Source organism: Galeopterus variegatus, unplaced genomic scaffold (genome assembly GCF_000696425.1).
Source record: "Galeopterus variegatus unplaced genomic scaffold, G_variegatus-3.0.2 Scaffold4499, whole genome shotgun sequence".
In the NCBI taxonomy this organism is placed as follows: Eukaryota; Metazoa; Chordata; class Mammalia; order Dermoptera; family Cynocephalidae; genus Galeopterus; species Galeopterus variegatus.
Genome location: NW_007730610.1, coordinates 96,900 through 111,260, shown reverse-complemented (window position 1 = coordinate 111,260; position 14,361 = coordinate 96,900). Strand labels below are relative to the sequence as shown.

General features: G+C 42.6%; 1 protein-coding gene across 2 annotated transcripts in view; it reads right to left on the bottom strand.

The window, feature by feature from the left end:
- Positions 1–14,361, bottom strand: part of LOC103603197 (zinc finger protein 345-like) — an 81,305-nt gene that overhangs the window by 18,440 nt on the left and 48,504 nt on the right. The window contains exon 1 of one of the 2 annotated variants that reach the window (XM_008587690.1): positions 3,745–3,781. The exons of the other annotated variant lie outside the window; for it this stretch is intronic. Within the exon in view, the coding sequence (XP_008585912.1) occupies positions 3,745–3,759 (15 nt within the window). The 5' untranslated portion in view covers positions 3,760–3,781. Of the gene's footprint in view, positions 1–3,744; positions 3,782–14,361 lie in introns of those variants that run through there. 2 annotated transcript variants of the gene reach the window in all.

The following is a 14,361-nucleotide window of genomic DNA, read 5'->3' as shown; positions in this document are numbered from 1 at the left end:
GACCTTTAAGAGGTGATTGAATAGTATTGGATACATATTCCAGTGTCAGGTACTAAAGACAGAGTGATACAGGAGCACACACCAAGACAGAGCATACATCAAACTACAAAAGAAATCTCAAGACTGAAATCTTACAAAATTGGCCACATGGCATTAAATTAGAAACAAACAACAAAAATATATCCACAAAAGTCTCAAATATTTGAAAATTATATGATGTACTTTGAAATAATCTGTAAATCAAAGAAGTATTCATAAGGCAAATTATAATAAACTTGGAACAAACATTTGTAACAATGACATTTCTGGAAGATTAAAGGTGGCCACAACTTTTTTCCTTCTCCTCCGTCTGTGGTAGAAACTAATTCCCCTTGAGCCTTGCTTGGCCTTAGTGACTTGTTTGGCCAACAGACCACGGGAAAACTGTAAGTTTGGGAATTCAAAGGCTGGACTACACAACTGCATTGTGGAAAGCTAGTTATCATGTAAGCAAACCCAACCACCCTGAGACCACCCTGATAGGGAACCACATGGAAAGACCATGAGCAGGTATGTGCACCAACAGCCCCCATGAGTCTCCAGTACTACCCACTGCCAGCCACCAGTGAGCCTTCTTGGACACCAGCCCAGCTGTGCTTTCATTTTTGGTAAGGATCAAAACCAGTATTTTTTTTTTTTAAAAAGATACAGCAAGATATTTTCAGCATTTTAAGAACCTTAGGATGTGACATAGAAATAGTCCCTGGTAAATACAGCTTCAAAAGACATCACCTAATAGCAGCCTTCGAGAGAAGGGGAGGCCAGAGAACAAAGGGCCTGTGTCTCAGAGTGGGTGGGGGTAGTTTTGATCTATGGGTTTCAGTTCACAGGAAGTCCATGCTTTTTAAAGTTGTGATTACACTGAATCATTCCTTGAATCAAAAGGTCAGAGTTAGATAAAAAATGAAAAGGAAGCCATTGGATCCCCAACTTACAGTAAGAAATAAGCTAAGCAAGTCAGTCAACTTCATACCCAGGGATTTAAGGAAAAAGGATATTGACAGAGAACGGCAAGAGCCCAGATGGCAGAATGAAGAGGCATGAGGCATCTTTCCAGGGATGAGGGCTGGGTCCTAAACAAAGAAGTAGAGCAGGTGCCTAAAGGGAATAAGTAACTGCTCAGACCAGTGCCTGCAGGAGCCTCCTCTTCCCACTAACCACGTCTGAAGGGAAGTACCCACATGTTCATGCCAGTCTCCCGACTGTGAGCTGGGTGTGTGTGGAGGGGCAGGTGACAGGCCCCCAGGACCTGGTTATGTTAAGCTTTTAGGTGGGTCCATAATAGCAAAGGATTTCTGGGGCTCTTGAGAGGGGCAAAGTATATTTTGCATGTAGAAATTTGTGACAAACTGTTATATATTAAAGATTTCTGCAAATTCTTATTATTCCTCTTATCGACAGGTGAAATCTAATCGCCCTCTACTTGAATCAGGGCTGCTCTTAGTGATGTGCTTGAGCTGCTTTGGGACTTCTAAGAGGAGATCATAAAAAGCCTCACAGCTTCTGCCTGGACCTCTTGGACAGTGGCTCTGGCAGAAGCCAGACAACCCTGATTACCCTGAGACTGCCAGACTGTGAAGAAGTCCAACCTGACCACAAAGTGAGGGCTGCATGCTGTTCAATGTCCCCAGCCACTAGTGTGCTTCAGCCGAGACCAGAGACACCATGCAGCAGCCAACCCACACTGCCCTGTCCAGTCTACTTACCCACAATAGTGTGACATGTAATAAGAAGAAATTCTTGTTTAAAGCTACTAAGTTTTGTGGTACTTTGTTATGCAGCAAATAATCAGAAGACTAAAAAAGTGAATAGACCATAGGTGGTACCTTTACTTGAAACATGTAGTGTGTACATTTAGATTGACTATTAGATTCAAAATGAATGAATAAAGCACATTTCACATGTTATATGAGATCTCGAACTGTAATTGTGAATGTAAAATATTCAGTTGATTAGGTTGTCACTTTCTGTTCTTAAGAAACTGTTAACTACGGTTGCAGTTCATAAACATAGTTATGGACTCATGCACACATCCATGTTTCCCTATTCATATTTAAGTAATTACCTGAAACAGGAGAAAAATTAAGTACAATCTTTAAGAGAGTTTGAAAACACAAAAGGTCTTTTTGAACTACAAACATACAACTAATTGCGCATTAAGAAAAACTACACATAAAATCGCTGACATATTTATAAAAGGAAAAGGTACAAATTTTAAAAATCTGTGCTTTCTTTTTTTATTCTTTGCATGTCTTTTTATTGCCCCTTGTTCAAACTTGTCCACTAATTCCTGCATGCTTTCTCCCTGTGGACTCCTAAAGACATCACTGCACGTAGTGGCCAGAAGCACAATTCACCAAGGACTTAACTGCATGACCCAGTGAACATATCTTCAAGTTCTGACAAGAAGGACATTTCAAGTAAAACAGTTACTATGTGTGCTTGCAAGTACCAACAGCCCCTATAGTGACACTGTATACAGACATCAGAATAAAATAAAAAGAGCAAACAAACAAAAGCAGCGAGTTGATACCACTTGAGACTGGACCTGACAGAGAGGAGTCCAGAAGAAATCCCAGTTTAGAGGTTTGTGTCACTGGTTAGATGGCAGTGATGTCATATGTAAGATGAGAGAGCAGGTTTGGTTTTTGTTTTGAAATTCTTGAGCTTGAGGTTCATTTTGGAGAGCTACAAAGAAGCATTCCATAGAGACATCAACCTATGATTGACAGGCTGGAAAAGAGGAACAAGCCAGTGCAAACTACAGAGGACCAAATAAGAGGGAAAAAAATTGCAGAGAGAACAGGACCCAGGATGAAGCACTTGGATGAGCTACATTAAAGAGAAGAAAGTAGAACAATTCAGAGAAAAAACCGCCAGCGAGGTCATGACAAAAAGTAACACTGAAGAATTTCCAGAAGATCATGAACAGTAGTTTCAAATATGGCAGAAGACTCAAGTAAGGCAAAGACTAGAGAATGAGACTATAATTTAGGTTATTGGTGAACTTTTGAAGAACTGAACTAAGACTAGATTGAGTGGGTTCAAGTGGGAATATTTGCCAGAAAAAATAACTTTGAATAGTATGCTGCACACCTGCACGTACGGATGAACTGAGAGAAACAGAGTTACTTAAGGACCTACAATTGACTCAAACCTCCAGACAATCCAACTTTTATCCATGAATCAAGTACGGCCTTCTAAAAGCTGTCTAGAACCACACTATAATAGAGACTCACAAAAAACCCCCAAAACAAACAATCCCCCCCCACACACACCTATTAAGTGTTTTAGCACTAAGTAACCATTTCCACTGCAGGAAACTCAGTGTTATTTTTTTCAGATTGGTGAAAAACTTCACTACATCATCTATGTAACCAGTGAAGGTTTGTCAGATTGTGGCATCAGCAAGTCTTGATGTACCATGAGAATCTGGCATATTCTCTTTTCAATTCTACATCAATCATGGAACAAAAGAAACTGCCTTTTTTGCCATGACATCAGAAGTATCAGAAACAAATCTGTGCTCAACTTAGACAACTATACGGTCTTACAGCCTGCCATATCTACATGCTAACTTTATCTTATGTATGTACATTTTCTTGAGGCTGAGTTTTACTTAGTTTTGCATTTTAATTCTTCATGAACTCCATAATGCTTATAAAATACAATGTAAAACAAAGAATAAACAAACAAACAACTTACCCAAGATTTATACATTTTTTGTCACTCTTGGAAATGCAAAGAAAACTCTGGAACCACAGCTGAAAGAGAAGGAAAATGGAATGGATTCAAGAGAGAACTGGTGTGGCTAGATCCCAGATTCTCCTGTCTAAAACCGTCAAAAATAGAAAGAAAAAAGCCTTCCTACAGGAGAAGAGTCCTTCAGGCCTCAAAAAGAGGCAGCAAACACCCCACTGACAATGCATCTACAAATACATTAATTGCTAGAAAGTAGACTATTTTTGGGTTAATGAAAACATGAGGGTACGTCAAAAATTTGTGGAAAACTGAATTATGAGATAATACAAATCCTTCCATGAACTTTTTGATGACCCCTTGTACATAACCTACTGCTTCAGCAACAATGAATTTTACCTGTTATAATTTAAGTCAAAGAAAAAAACATTATGTCCTCATTAAAATTAATTTTATAAAAATATACTTAGGCTGAATTATTTCCCTACTAATACAGGGATTGCACGCAGGACTCCACATGAATGTTCCCAGTACAACACATCCTGCTTTCATATACCTATACATCACGAAACTTTGCATCTTGCACCTCAATATTTTTTGCCCACAATTATAAAGGGAGAAAAAAAAAGTACATAATGCATATTTCTTATGGCCCACTCATCCAGTAATGTTTCTTTGGGCTGTACCAAAGCCCTGATATAGTATGTTCTCTCCATGAACTGGGCTTTGCCATTTGACTTGCTTTGGTCAATGGGACACTAGAAAATATGATGCAAACACAGTTTGAAAAGTACTTCACACTGATGCTTGCCTCTTAAATACAGTCATACAGTAAAGAAGCCTGGGGCTAATCTGTTGGAGATATAGGGCCTAACCAAAGGTTAGCACAAACCACAGGACAAGTGAGTGAAGCCACCTTGAACCAACCAGCCTCAGTCAAGGCACCAGGAGAGTAAAGCTGAACTTGGAATCCAGGGAACACTAGCATGAGAACTGCCCAGCTGAGCACACCCCAACACGTGGATTCACAGAACTTCAAGCAAAGAAAATGGTTGTTTTTTGTTTGCTTTGTGTGTGTGTGTTTTAAGTAATTGAATTTTGGTTAGTTCCTTACTTAGTAAATGTTAACTGATATGTGTAGAGTATGCAGAAAGCAAATGTACTTCACAGGGCCTGGTTTTCCAAACCCTTGCAGTTTCAAATACTGACCTTGCAAAGGACAGGAAATTTTCCCCAGGCTAAAAGTCTCTGTTGTAAGATAAAGAATTGTAACACAGCCAGGTTCCTGGCTCAAAGACAGACAGGTTACTGATTGATATGTAAAGATACTGGGAAATTGCTGTAAGAAGAGAATGTTTGCTAAAATGAGGCTTTTGTTAGTGGATCGACTTAATTGTATGTTACCAGCTTCTATTGTTAAACCTGTTAAACTGTACTTAGCAAAAACCCCACCTATGTTCTCTTCCTGTAACTTCCTTGTCTGGAGAATAAATGCTTGAAGAGAACCCCAATTTGTGGTTAATTTCCCAAATGGAAGGAACGCCTCGCTCTTGAGGGTTGAGGGAGAATAATCCCTTTTTGGGGCATCTCACTGCTCAGAAGAGATTGGCTTTGAGTAATAATCTTTGGTGGCTCCGTCACCCAGGGGAAAAATGGTGACAAATACATGGGAGGCAAAGCAACAGATATGTATAAGCCTCCAGAACTCATGTGGGAGAAAATGTCTTAAATTACATATCAAATAAAACCAATATAACTTCAAAACCACACACATAATTTAACAATCACAACGAATGACAACTAAAGGGACTTCAGTGAGGTTACTACTGCTATCAGAAGCCATAGAATCATAAAAAGCAATTGTGCGCACATCAGTAAACTATGCTGTAAGTTTAATCTTTGTCTTTTTACATCATAAAAAAGTCTGCAAGTAATGCACTGTATTTTAATGACATTTTAAGACATTAGTTTATTAATAGAAGTGTGCATCTAATTTTCCCGTTTTAAATAATGTTAAATAGGATCCCATTATATTCCTGCAGAATTTATGTTTAAGAACAGAATACTGACATTTGTTGGAAAATATTTGTGTTATTTTTCCCCTCTGAGGTTACAACACCCACGGGAAGTGCTGGGGGGAAAAATGGAAATGTGTAAGGCAAGGTATGTTAAAGCAGTAATTGATCTAAGTTGACTTCGGTGTCACAAAAATAATCTCAAAAGTAAACACTTGTTTTGACTTAAGTTTGGCAAAATAAAAACAATAGCCCAAAAGTCTGGATGTCTAACACCAACAAATTATGTGACCCTGGGCAAGTCACAGCTCGTCAGATTCATTTCTCCCCGCAATCTTTCTTATAAAGTAGAAATACCTTGGGCAAACCCTTCCTGAACTACCAGGAAGATCTACTGGGATAGCAGGAGCATCAATCAGCATATCTCCAGATGCCAAATCTGGTGATAGGCTAGGTTTGAGAGCTCAGACACTGGGAACATTGAGGGAAGACTGAAGGAATGGAAATGTGTTCAGAGACTACTGAAGAGAGATCCTCTCAGCTATGCCAGGTTATTCCTCCACCCCAGACCACACATTCAAGCCCCCTTTAATAAGTAATATTTCCTAGGCCCAGGCCTTATTTTCTCAGTCCAACTCACCTCTCCCTTCTGAAAGTTGTCCAAACCTTCCAGTACCACCCAGTCTGTGACAGTGATCAAATGATGTATTACCAACCAACTCTTGTGCACTCCAGGCAGTAGGATCAATAATTGCTTGGGCTGCACAAAGCTAGGACCTTCACCTTTCTGGGACTCTCTTGCCTCTGTCTGAAGCACTACTGAGAAGGATCAAGCCAGAGGAGTGTGTCTTCAGTTTGGATTCCTATTCATAAGGTGTCCTCCCTCAAACTCTGTCACACCTTCTTTACTCCAAAGAAAATGGGACCATCATCCAATACCCCAATTTCCCTCACAGAAGTCACTGTCCCTGGAAATTAGGTCTTGTATAAACTTCTGTAAACTCAGACCAGGAGTGTTAGGCAGACTACACAGTGACACTAAGCCACCCCACAAACAAAACTGCCACAGAGTAACAGTCTGCAGACACCTCACAATTATTTATCTGGGAATTTGGGGGCATTATGAAAACATCAACACACTCATGTTACAGATGGATACTGGACGGCGGAGCTGGAACGTGGCCTCCCGCACACCTCCCAGGCTCGCTGTCTTCACACACCCCCACCCACGTTCCCGGGGCCACGTTGGCCCTGAGCCCCCGTTCTGGGACCACGTTGGACCTGAGCCCCCGTTCTGGGACATCTGGAACCGGCTTCTGCACACCCGGCAGCGCCGTCTTCTAACGGAGCCGTCGTGGAAAGCGCAGTCCCGGCGCCCCTTCCCCTGCCCGGCCCAGGTCCGCGCTTGCGCCACACGTCAGGCCCCGCCCGACCGCGGCCCGCGGCGCTTCTGCCCAAAAAGTGCAGGTACACCCGTCCCGCCCCCCAGGGCCCTCGAGGCTCCTCTTTCACTCTGGCACCCACCTTCAGGGACGCACAATCCAACCCTGGGATCTGAGAAGAAGCTTAGACACAGAAGCAGCGTGCAAGTTCCAGACAAAAGATGGCGGAGTGGGCGGAGCCGCACATGCGCAGAAACACCCGGAAAAAAGCTTTTCCCATAGTCCTACCAGGGTGACGTCATTGCAGGGGAAACTACTTTTTCCAGATGACGGGAGGGAGCGGAGCGGCACATGCGCAGAAGGAACACGAAAATCAACTGCCACAGGTCTGTGCCAGTGACTCATTGGAAGAGACTACATTTCCCTCAAGACTCTGCCGTCCTCCTTTACCAACCAAAGGAGGAAAATTTGTTTATTTTCACAGTAGGGGGCCGTGTGACCTGGAGACCAGGCTTTTTTTTTTGGCGGCTGGCGGGTAAAGAGATCCGAACCCTCGATCTTGGTGTGACGAGCAGCAGCGCTAACCAACCGCACTAACCGGCCAGCCCCCTCATTCTTTCTTAAATGTGTCTGACAAGCTGGGACATTGTGGGAATAATGGGGAAACTTGAATGCGGGCCAATTATTTGATGATATTAATAAATAACTTTTTATTTTTATTTTTTAGTTCTGACAGGTGTTTCTGGAATAGAACCCACGTCTATTTTTTACGGATGCAATAAAAGTATAATATATCATGTCTCCATTTTACTTCAAATTTATCAAACAAGAAATATGGTAACTCTGTTGAAACCCGTTAAGTGATGTTTGTTCTCATTCAATAAACTGGTAAGTCAGTCCTCAATGGATTATACTGCATGGCTGGATTAACTGCTGTTGTATGTATAATGGAATAAAATACCAGGGTCACAGGGTGCGTGCACCCCATAATCCTCGTTCCAGTTTACACTTGCAGTGTCTGGTAATTATTTTCCCCAGAAATTCCGATGTTTTATCCATTCATCCATTTATTTTATTTTATTTTTTTCCGGCGAGGGGGAGGCTGCTGGCCAGTACGAGGATCAAGCCCTGGACCTTGGTGTTATCAGTGCCATGCTCTAACCAACTTCTAACCAACTGAGCTGACCAGCCAGCTCCTCATCTATCAATCACATCTTTAGTTATTTGTATTTTGGGTTTCTTTGTGTGTGTGTGTGATGGACCTATATACTTTGCCTTTCTTCCCTGGTTTTTGCTACAAACTAGGAAAGAGATTTTGTACAAGGGTTTCTGAAAGTTCCTGCTACCACCAAAGTTCCTCTTCAAACAGGAAAATGCCCGGCTTTAGTCGTCAGGGTTGATGTGGGTTTGAGAGGTAGAATGTGGGGTGGGGTAAAAAAAAAAAAAAAAAAAAAAGGGGAAACTTTGGGGGGGGGGGTGGATGGGGCATGCGAGAGACTGACTCTTGCCCAATACTTATCCCTGGTTTTCTCTCTTCTTAACATATGCACTGCCTTGTTAAAATTCCTGAGAAAGGATTTACCTGGGCAGAAAGAAGTGAACCATGAAAAAGGGAAGCTGAAATGGCTCTGTAGGTACCTCACTTGATCCCAAGAGTCTCTGATCTTTCTCTGAAGCAATCCTGCTTCAGGGCCACTTCTGGCACAAAATATGTTAACCTAGAAAAAGCACATTACAGAAAAATATCTCCAAATATCTTCGTCTTATTCTGGAATATAAAACTGAATTATAATCTTCAATACATACCATGAAGAGCCACAAATGCACTGAGGAAATGGTAAGAGAAAGCATTTATTAGCAAAAACAGAGAGGTTCGTGTAATATGCTTGGAAATACAGTTTATTGGTTTTGAGAGTCAAAGTCAGATTTGTCATTAGTTCACTACTTGAGATGCTGTCACTGGGGAGTTTCTTCTCAAACATCCTATCTGAATTACTACAATTCCAAAGAATGGCTACTGATAAACTTTTTCAGGTACATATGCATTCATGCAAACCAGGAGATGCCTGAAGGACATGAAAAATGTGAAGGGGATTTCTGACGGGTTTTTTAGAAGGTCCTTGGAAACAGCTCTTATCTTAGATAAGAAAGCATGAGGCCTGCTGTAGATTGGATGCCCCCCCACCTCACTGAGGCTTAATCCCCACTGTAACTGTTGAGGGTGGGAAATCCTATTATGGGAATTGCAAGGTGGGACCTTGAAGAGGTGATCAGATTATAGGACCATGCCATAGTGAATGGATTAAAAATGGTGGTCAGGGGCATGGTTCTGAGGACTTTAAAAGGAGAGTTGAATGAGGAGTTAGATCAACCACAGATGAACCATTCTCTCTGTTTCCATCTTGAAATGTGAGGGGTCACTGTTACCACCACCAGATGTGTTTCTTGGATTTTGGATTTCTCAGCCTCAGAAACTGTAAGCAATAAATTTTGTTTTCTGTACAAATCGTCCAGTTTCAGGCATTCTGTTTCAGGCAACAGAAATGGACTAATAAAAGTGCACCTCCCTCATGCCTCTCCCAGCTCTATTTTGTCTATATATGACAAAAAGTGATTTAATCACCTTTCACAGGCATAATCTACTCCTGGTGAAGATGTTGTGAATACTGTAGAAATTTCAATGAAATATTTAGTATATTATGTTAACTTAGTTGATAAAACAGCAGCAGGGTTTGAGAACAATGACTCCAATTTTGAAAGATCTACCTTGGGTAAAATGCTATCAACTAGTATCACATGATACAGAGAAATATTTTGTGAAAGGAACAGTCAGTAGAAGCTGCAAACTTCATTGTTTTCTTATTTTAAAAATATTTCTACAGCCCCCCAACCTTCAGCAACCACCACCCTAATCAGTCAGCAACCTCTAACATCGAGGTGAGACCCTCCACCAGCAAAAAGATTACAACTCACTGAGCCTTAGATAACTGTTAGCATATTTTAGCCATAAAGTATTTTTAGTTAAAGTATGTGCATTGTTTTTGTACACAATGCTATTTGCACACTTAATCGACTATTATATAGTATAAACATAAGTTTTATATGCACTGGGAAACAAAAAGAAGTTTTATGTGACAAGCTTTATTGCAATGTTTGCTTTATGCAGTGGTCTGGAACAAAACAGTATCTCTGAGGTATGCCTGTACTTTTCTGCTCAGTCAAATAAAAAAAAATCCATACCCTCTCTCATATAAACATTAAGGTGATACCCCCACAAAACACAAAGGAAATATAAGAGGGAGGCACAGAGAAAGTGTGCCTAAGTGTCCACTTCCTCCTCCTCTTGTCCACTACAGGGACCTTTCCTGCTGAGACAAAGTGAAGTTGTTAGATCAACTCAAAGATGAACCAATACAGTATCTACCATTCCCCTGGCACAGCAACTCTGCAAGAGAGTGGACATTTCAATCCTCATTTTAAGGATAAAGAAATGGCACCAAGAGAATATGAATAACTTGCACAGATGTAAATGAGCAAAGCTGAGGCTCACCCTGCCCGTGTGACACCATCTCATGCTCTTCCCTCCAACATCACAAGCACACACCTGCCTGCTTGCTACCTCCCTCATACCCTCAACATGCCAACTAAATTTGACTTGAGAAAAAGAAATGAAAGGGAACAGGACAGAAAAAGCAGGTGATTTGAGTAGATGTGGTTACAGTCCCAGTGGGCTGGGATGAAGCTATAATGACAGTGGTTCTGGTGTCTGGAGCAGGTACCCAGCACACCACACACTCCAGCCACTCAGGAAGGGATGCTTCAAAAATAAAAAGGACAAATCTGAGGCCCAGTTGACCAGTGGTATGACTGGAGACACACCCTATCTTGTGAAGGACTTAGCCATGGTAGGGAATCTCCCTCTACCTTCAAATTCGATGGCCTGATTGCAAAGGACATCCTTTATGTCTTGGTGTCCATGTAGCAGGATGACATGATGGGAGCCCAGATGCAGTGAGAACACAGGGCCAGACTCTTTAATCAGCTACAGAGAAAGGCAAAGGTAAGCTGAGGTACACACCACCTCTTTATCAACTTATGGGTAAAAGAGATGGAAACCCATTTCCTCCACCAGCCCATGGGTCTGGTCATCATCCTGCCACAGATCCCCACCCTCATGGACACTGTGCTGCAGAGAACTGAGCCAAGATGTAGGACTGCAAATTTCAGGGCCACAGAGGCTTTGGGGTGGGTGACTGGTAGAAGACAGCCTAGGAGATGGGAGTCTGTTATTACACTCATGCCATCCTTCTCATCTCATCTTCTAATTTGTTGCCCTCTACTTGAAGTTAAAAAAAAAAAAAAACTTTTAGTAAGGCTTCAGTGAAGATTTTTGAGAATTTCAATCAAAATGGCAGGATAGATGGTCCCCAGCATCACCCTCTCCCACAATCAAACAATTCACAACTACCAAAAAGCAACAACAGCCAAGCTGGGGCCACTAGAGCTCAGAGGAAGAGGAGAGACTTATGGAGTTCATGCAGGCAGAAGCCAAGATGAGAGAAGGAAAGGACTGCTGTCACTGTTTTGAGCCCTGACCACTTCAAGACTGGCCCTGGTGAGTACACAGAGCAAGAGCTGGCAAAAGACACAGCTGTGCCCTTCATATGAAGTTGCTTGGAGGCTGCAGGTGAGAAGCGGGCCTTGGTGGCCCCCAGGCCAGCAAGACCACTAACAGGATTCCCATGGAACCCACACAGGAGGGGCCACAGACAACTGAAAAAAGGAGCTACTCAAAGGCTAGTGGGTCATCACAAGGGACTAGTGCATGGCCTGTCCCATGGGAAGTGTTTGGGGTGCAGGATGTGGAGGAGACAGGCCCACTAGAAAAACATTGTGGCATAGAACAGACAGCTGATTGGCCCTCCAATCAGTGCAGAACCAACCAGTGGAGACTGGTCAGGAATATAGAACTGCAGGGGGTACAGTTTGCTGAAAAGACTCAGGCCCAGACCAGAGTTTCCAACACAACCCAGTATATCAAACCTCACAAGATGTGGAACTGCTTACGAGGTCAACAATTAAAACCTGAGCTGCACAGAAAGCCTTCCCTAGGGAACCAGCAGCAAAACAGCAATTTAGCTCAACCACAGGAAGTTCCCCACAGGAAGTTCCTCCATTTTAGAAGTAACTGAAGTACAACAAAATTAGTTCCAGTGCAGAATTTAAGTGGTGGGAACAGTGAATAATCCAACACAGAACTGAAAGAAAAAACAAAATACTCACAGATCAGAGACAAAGTGATATTAATCAGTAAAGGTCTTATACCACCAAAGAACATCTATAAAACCTAGAAGAACTGGAAGAAAGCACCCTAGGCTCCTGAGTCAGGGTGGGGGGAGTGCTGAGGGCCTCAGCTATGTCCCAACATCCGCATCCAGCCCAGCAACAACCACCAGACAATCATCACTGGAGGTGCCCCGAGCTCCTGAGCCAGGGCTGTGGGAGGCTAAGGGCTTCAGCCACACACCCCCCCACATCTGCATCCAGCCCAGTGATGACCACCGAGCTGCTGCAGAAGCACCCTGGGCTCCCAACCCAGGGGGGGAGTGGGGCCGAAGTCCTCAGCCACACACCCAGGACATCCACCTCCAGCCACCCCCTGGGATCCCCTGCCAGAATGAGGAGGGCCATAGGCCTTGACCACGCCCCCTCCTTCCTTCTCCTCTCACCTGTCCTCTCTCCCTTTCTCTTATCTTCCTCCCTGCCAATTGCTACACAACATCTTAAAATAAAAAAAAAAAAAAAAAAAAAAAATTTTTTTTTTTTAAAAGATTTTTGAGTATCTATTAGGTGCTGCACAGAGTTTTAGGGTTGGGGACAAAACAGAGATTAAAACAGACATTAAAAACCTTGTCATCTTTGAATATGCATTATTCTAGCGTGAAGACAGACAAGCCCACCCCACAGAAAATAACAAAGTATATATACCATACTAGAGAGCTGCCCATGCTCATGAGAAACCTAAAGTGAGGAGGTGGAAGGCTGGGTGTGTGGTCTGCTGCTCTGGATGAGGTAGCCAGGGAGGTTTTCCTGGGAAGGTGACATGTAATCCCAGACTGAAAGAAGGAAAAGAGGTAGGGCAGACGGATGTCTGTGGGAAGATCATCTCTGAAGAGGGACCAGCAAAGGCCCTAGACAGGCAGGAGTCTGGGGTAGGAAGGCAGGGAGGAGGCCCATGTGGCTGAGGTGGGAGGAACAAGAGAGGCAGGGGGTGGGCAGGTCCCACATCAACTGCAGCCATGGAAAAGCTCTGCCTCCTTCTGTGGGTACAACGGGGATCTGTGAAAATGGGGTCCAGAGGCTTCATGGAGCCCCCATCTGTCCTAGTGGAGACCTCTCCCCACAGCCCTCCGTGTTCCTTCCTGATCCTGACTCGGGGAGTGGTGGCTCCACTTCACCCCAGGAAAGGAGAGACAAGGCTGCTCCTCTCACTGCACAGAAGTTCAGAAACTGCAGACATTAAAGAGAAGAAAAGTGAAAAATTCTCCCCTGGCCATATTCACCCCTAGGAAGATATGCTGCTGGTGTTTAGTGAGGATTTTCAAGCTTAAGCAAAAGTGGAGAGAATTGTGCAAGGAAATCCCGCATACCAAACATTCAGCTTGTCCACTATCTGCCCTTGTTGGTTCATCTATTGTAACAGCAGGACACCTATAATTGATCAGCTGACCATTTTCCCCTAGGGCTGCAGCAGACTTCAGCTTTGGAGGAAGTCTACAAGGCAAATTTTCTAGCTGAATCCCCAGAAATTTGAAGGGTATGAAGATGCAGTTTTTTGTAAAAAAGGCTAAAAAGTAAAGAGAATAATTTCATATGAGAAAGAATGTTGGGTAATAAATTTTTGTCCTAAAGCAAAATGGTTGTTTAGGAAAGAGTAAATATGAGACAAAACAGAAAGTCTAAATAAAGCATGTCACTGAAACATTTGAGTAAGTTGCAATAATGATTGTGAAGGCTAATATTTTGAAAGAATTTTGTGTGTGATCAACTTGGCTTTAATTAGAAATTATTTCTAAGTCTTTCTAAAGATTGAGTTTTGATATTAAAAAAGATACTAACACAGAACTAAAATCTCCCCCTACGTTAGAATAAGGTTTTCCTGAAGAACTGCTCTGCTCTTAGCAAAACTTCAAGAGGTTTTGATTTTTAATTCTAAAATTTGTTTT